The following is a 6,220-nucleotide window of genomic DNA, read 5'->3' as shown; positions in this document are numbered from 1 at the left end:
CTGCATCTCCCGAGACGACCCACAGCCAGCAGAGTCTCTTTCAGAGTATTGTATTTTCTTATCTGTCCAATTTGTATTTCGGACAGTTATTGTATTACATTTTATTTCTAGAAAATTGCTCATGCACTTGTGACACCGGGTTCTGGGATGTATATGGGATTATTCAGTATTGAAAATTTGTTAAAGACATCATTATTTACTCGGTAAAGTTCATTATTTATTGTTTAATGTAAGGAAAAGAAATAATTTCAAAAATACTAAAATGAGAATTTAATTAACTTCTTGGTGTTGGCTTACCTGACATGGTGTCCGGTGCCATCACGACTCTTAAAGGATTTTGAATATGACAGCTGCATAGGCTCTGTGTATTGGTTTGATTTTTCTACATATATTACTTGAAGGTGGCGGCAGAGATAATGAGGATGACGCTATAGCTAAGATATGGAGATAGTGAGAGACTTTCCAGAAAGGAAAAAAAAAAGGTTAGACAAAATAACTAGGAGGAGTATTTCAGGAGCACCTGTAATTTGAAAACCAATATATTCTTTTTGACTTGGTTCTAATTGCATCAGTATTTTAGATTAATTGTTAGTCATTGTCAAGAAAACTAAATCTAGAGGTAAGCATTAGTCAACGCGTAACTTCATTAAAAAAAATTGTATAACTTCATTGAATGAATGAATTAATTAGCGTGTATTATACCTTTCTAGAATCTGCTGATGCTTGTTTGTAACCCTCCAAACTTTTAAAGAAAGGCAACTATTTAGTCAATGAACTTTATTTTTAGAAACTGATTCAGGATTCAAATTTGGTTGATTTAATCTAGAAGTAAGCGTTATCCGGGATAATTGGGCGTAAAGCGCTTGTAGGTGGTTTTTTAAGTCTGCCGTCAAATTCAAAGCTCAATCCTGGATAGGCGGTGTGAAATGCCAAGCTGAAGGACGGTAGGGGCAAAGGAAATTTTCGGTGGAGCGGTGAAATACATAGAGATAGAAAAAACATCAATAGCAAAAATACTCTGTTGGGCCGACACTGACGTTGTGAGATGAAAGCTAGGGGAGTGATTGAGATTGGATACTGCAGTAGTCCTAGCCGTAAACAATAGATACTAGATGTTGTGCGTATCGACCTGTTTTATTCCATAGCTAACGAGTTGTAGCAAAAATGCAATAATATACACAATGAGCACAATATACACTAATATACACAATAAACACAAAGTAGCACAAATTTTCGTATATTATTTTTTACACACACACTAGCAAACATGCACTTTCATCTAATATTTTCTTATTTTCTTTCTTTTTTGTTTATTTTCTATATATGATTACCACCATCTAACTAGAAAAATTATCTTATTGGCTTTTCAACATATTTCCATTAATCCTTACATCATTTGACATCTTCTTCATATTGTCTTCTTGACTTGTCCTCACACCATTAGACATTTTCTTCATAGACAAAGCTGCATTTAGAAAATCTTCCATTGCTTTAATAGAAGACCCTTTAAAATCTTCATTATCTATAATAGCATCTCCTATTATTTCTTTAACTTCAATAGCGTTCCTTCTAATTTCTTTCCCTTTATCATTTTCCCCCATAACCAACTCAATCTTTTCCAATATATTCTCATGCTTAACTTGAGAATTATTCCCTCTAGCCACCTCAACACAAACACCAACATCTTGTTCTAAAAACTTTGAATTGTAGAATTGCTCTGATGCTATAGGCCAACCAAGTAATGGCACTCCATTTCCAAGTGATTCTAACACTGAATTCCATCCACAATGCGTCAAGAACGCTCCAACCGATTTGTGAGCCAAGATTTCAACCTGTCGAGACATAACATAATTAAGTAAATAAAGTCTTGTTAGTGGACCATGTTGAGATATGACATAATTAAGTAATTAAAATCGTAATAAAAACAACAACAACAACTTAACCAGTATATTCCCACATGTGGGGTCTGAAGAGGGTAGTGTGTACGCAGACCTTACTCCTACCTAATGAAAGTAGAGAAGTTGTTTCCAATAGAACCTCAATTCAGAAAGGTATGGAGGAGGAGGAGAAGAAGCGGAGGGGGGTAAGAAGAAGAAAAAGAAAGAAAGAGGAGAGAAGGGGCGGAGGGAAAAGAATAAGTAATACAAAATAGGAACAACTGGAGAATGCGATAATTGAAACAAACTAAACAACATGAAAATTATAAAATCCTAACAATTTAGACTTTTAGATAAGATGGTTATACAGTTCTGACCTGAGGAGCCCATTTTGGCACTATGAGTCCCCGATTTTGATCGTCGAAAACGCGTTGAACAAACCTCTCAGGCAACCATTCCTCAGGTCTAAACTCCATATTTATGTCAAAACCCAAAGGGGGTCTAACAACCCATATAAAATTTACTCCACTAGCATTATCCAATGCTTTTGCCAATTCCATCATTTGTGATACTGAAATTGTACTTTGTGAGCCAAAAGAAATGTAAAGTACTGACTTTGGTTCTTTTTCATCAAGAAATCTGATGCATTTCTCTGTTTCTTCCTTTGTTTCTTTACCAGCTCTTGATTTTCCACTCACTGGCCAAGGTATTGGTCCAATGGCCCAAACTGGTAGTTTTAATTTTCGACGAAAATACGTTAATCCAAGCTTGTCTAATTCTTCAACTGTATTGAAAATAATCCCATCAGAGTTCATCCAATTGTGAAGATTTTTCCAGTTGAAATTTGTATAAGGATCATTAGAATCAGCTGCTAATAAACTTGGACTTAATTGACTAATTTCAAGATTTCCAGCTTCTTGAAAATCAGACATAGTAAACTCAAAATTTCTTGTTTTTTTATGTGGTAAATTTAGCCACATAGAATAATAACATGCCAAACCAAAACCACTAGCCCCACTAAAAATAACATGAAATATACCAAATTCATGAGCTATATTTGCTGACCAACCAAAAAAAAAGTCTGACATAATACATAGTGGTTTTTCAATAAGATTAGAAACAAGATTTCTAAATGAAGGTTCAAGACAAGAGGAAATTGTTGTAAAATGTAAAGTAAGTTTATAAGGAAGTGAATCAGTATTTTCAGTATTTGGAGGTAAACCATGTTGAGAACTATTGAATGGAATTTCAAGAAGAGAAATTTTGGAATTTAAAGGTAGAGATGATTTGAGTTTCTTGATATTGAGTGGTGTGTTTACAAAAATTATGTTGTAATTTTTTTGTTCTAATTTGAAAGCTAAGGTTAAGAAAGGTATAATATGGCCTTGTGCCATGAATGGGAAGAAGAGAATTGTTCCTTTATTCTTCTCCATTGTTTGGTTCTCTGTATTTTTCGAGAATGAATGCAAAGGAAGAAAGTTGATATAAATAGAGGATATAAATTGTTACTTTATTCTTCTCCACTGCTTGGATCTCTCTATTATTAAGTGATGCAATTATTATTCTCTTTCCTTTGCCGGAGCGAAAGGAGCCTTGGCGTAACTGGTAAAGTTATTGTTATGTGATCAGGATGTCACGGGTTTGAGCCGTGGAAACAGCCTCTTGCACAAATGCAGGGTAAGATTGCGTACGATAGACCCTTAGAATTCGACCCTTCCCGGACCCCGCGCATAGCGAGAGCTTAGTGTACCGGACTGCCCTTTTTAGCCTCTTGCAAAAATACAGGGTAAGGCTGCGTACAATAGACCCTTATGGTCCGGCCCTTTCCCGCACCTCGTGCATAGCGGAAGCTTAGTGCACCGGACTGTATTTTCCACTACCAAATCTAATTGTAGCTAACAAATCATTATAGTCGAAAATAATTTAAATTTCATATATTGATGATACACAAAAAAATCATGCTTTTAAATCACTTATAAAGTAATTATAAGTAAATTGCTACGATATGCATTAATTAATAATTTGATAAAAAAAAGTATATGTTATAATAAATTACACTATATTGGCAGTGTAAAAAAATCTTTATAATATAGGTATAAAGTCAAATATAAAGCTTAGTTGTGAAAAGGGTGATCACTTTTGGCCTTTTGAGATACTTTAAAGAACATTTACATGTTTTGTTTTCTTTCCATATATTGTATTCCAAGAGAAAATAATTTATTACTCCTATATACGGCAATTGTGGCGATGCTTAGCAAAGACATACCGTAATCTACAAGTTTAACTCTTTTTTTTTTTAGCGGCTAGAGTAAAATTGCAATAAAGGAAAACATATATTATTCAACATTTTAGTGTTGCAGATTTGATTTGATTTGATTTCGGTTCGAAAGTTTAGCGGTTCGGAAGTTTATGAAATTTGTGGGTTCGGAAGGTTGTTGGTTCGAAAGTTTATGGCTTCATGTTTATTGTATATAATTTTTTTGTGAATACTCTTGAGAAGTTATTTTCCTTAATTTGCGTGCCAAACACCGAAAAATGAATATAATTACTACTTGTTTTCCAAGAAAACATTTTCCACGGAAAAAAAAATTCCGTTATACCAAACACGCCCTTAATTGAATTGGTTTTACATCTGGCAATATTTTTATTTTTCTTGAACAACCTAGATATTATTCTACCATAGTATTGTGAATCAATAATCATCTTTCTGTTGTTTCACCTTCAATAATGCCTTAAAATACTAAATCTAGCTCAAAGGCAAATAGGCAGTTACTAACTTACTATCAATAGGAGTAGTAAACTGCTATATCTAGGGGTCAATTGGTTTGTGGCTATAAAATCTATCTTTATTTTTATTTTCACACGAGATTTGAAAACGAAATAAAACAGATCTTTGAACCATTTTTTACATTATTAAATAATGTTTTTATTTGAGATAAATCTAAAAAAATATACGTAACAGCTTAGACTGTATCATGCATAATTAGATTGTGATGGTAAACAGACATAACAGTATCACGAATAACGCAAAAATGATTGAATTTTTGTTTGTTTTGGCTTTTCAACTTTTTTATTCTACAATATTATTAAGAGAACTACAAGATGCTAACCTGTAAATAATTTCTCTTATAATAGAACTATAGAAGCAACAGTTGAGGCTGGGGCGGATCCTGTGCATTAGTTACGGGTTCCTGTCAATAACTTTTGTTTAGATCTGGTATATGTATTGAAAAAATTATTAAATATATATGAATATTTGGCTTGGAACTCATTCTCTTTCAGTTATTATTGTATATTAACTTGAGATTTCTGTAGGAACCCATAAACTTAAAATTCTGGATCCGTCTCTGAACTAAATTTCTTCACTAGCCTGTTTCTTTTTTTTTTGGATTTCTCACCCGTGTTCGGTACGCATATTGAGGCCCGACTAAACTCGGATTCACGCCAGAAAGCAAACCGCTCCCTAACAAAGACGAGCATGTTTCATCTACATACTTGCCTGACATTTGTGGGTAATTTTGGTTGTTGACTCAGTTTTGTGCATTAGTTGATAGTACTTGTGGCTTAAATGCGTTCTTGTGGGCCCCATCTGGTTGTTTTTATTGTAGACGTTGCTATCAATTTAAGTTCTGACACATGTGAAATGTTTTTTTTTTTTGGGCCCTATGCCATAGGGAGTTTAATTAAGTAGATCTGACATGTAGAATTAGACATTCAAGGGTTTGTGGCTACAAATTATTTTAAGTTCTTATGCTCCCTCCGTTTCATATTAAATGAGGTACTTTTCTTTTTAGTTTGTTTCAAAATAAATAACACATTTCTAAATTTGGAAATAATTCAACTTTAAACTCCTTATTTTACCCATTTTACCCTTAATAAGAAGCTTTTATAATCACACAAATATCATGGCCCCACAAAGCTTTACCCTTTAATCTTTTAAGACCACAAATTCCAAAAGTCTTTATTTTTTTCCATAACTTTGTATTCAAGATTCAATAATTTATTCGATATTGCGGCAATTATGGCGATCTTTAGCAAGCTTAATACTATGTGTATAATATCACCTTTTTTGGCAGATCAAGTAAAATTTCAATAAAAGAGAATTCAAAATTTTGAGGTCCCTAGCTAGAGACTAACTTTTGTTATACTAGCACTAAGCCTCTACCATCTATAGGCTTCCTTTATTAATTGATTTTTCTCTCAATGTTCGGTACTTGTATTGTGATCCGACTAAATTTGAAGTCGCGCCAAAAAATACATATTCGGGGGTACGTAAGGTGCTCCCAACTACAGTATTTCATATTCACAGCTCGAAGTCGAAATTTTTGGTTAAAAATGAAGAT

General features: G+C 33.5%; 1 protein-coding gene across 1 annotated transcript; it reads right to left on the bottom strand.

Moving 5' to 3' along the window:
* Nucleotides 1–1,193: 1,193 nt before the first annotated feature.
* Nucleotides 1,194–3,350, bottom strand: LOC109238429 (UDP-glycosyltransferase 92A1-like). Its single transcript, XM_019404895.1, has 2 exons — nucleotides 2,255–3,350; nucleotides 1,194–1,832 (listed from the first exon to the last, which is right to left on the bottom strand). Exons 1-2 carry the CDS (start codon nucleotides 3,308–3,310, stop codon nucleotides 1,356–1,358), a joined length of 1,533 nt encoding a protein of 510 aa, XP_019260440.1. The 5' UTR covers nucleotides 3,311–3,350; the 3' UTR covers nucleotides 1,194–1,355.
* Nucleotides 3,351–6,220: the final 2,870 nt, after the last annotated feature.

This window comes from Nicotiana attenuata, unplaced genomic scaffold (genome assembly GCF_001879085.1).
Source record: "Nicotiana attenuata strain UT unplaced genomic scaffold, NIATTr2, whole genome shotgun sequence".
NCBI classification, from domain to species: Eukaryota; Viridiplantae; Streptophyta; class Magnoliopsida; order Solanales; family Solanaceae; genus Nicotiana; species Nicotiana attenuata.
This window is presented reverse-complemented; position numbering and strand designations above follow the sequence as displayed.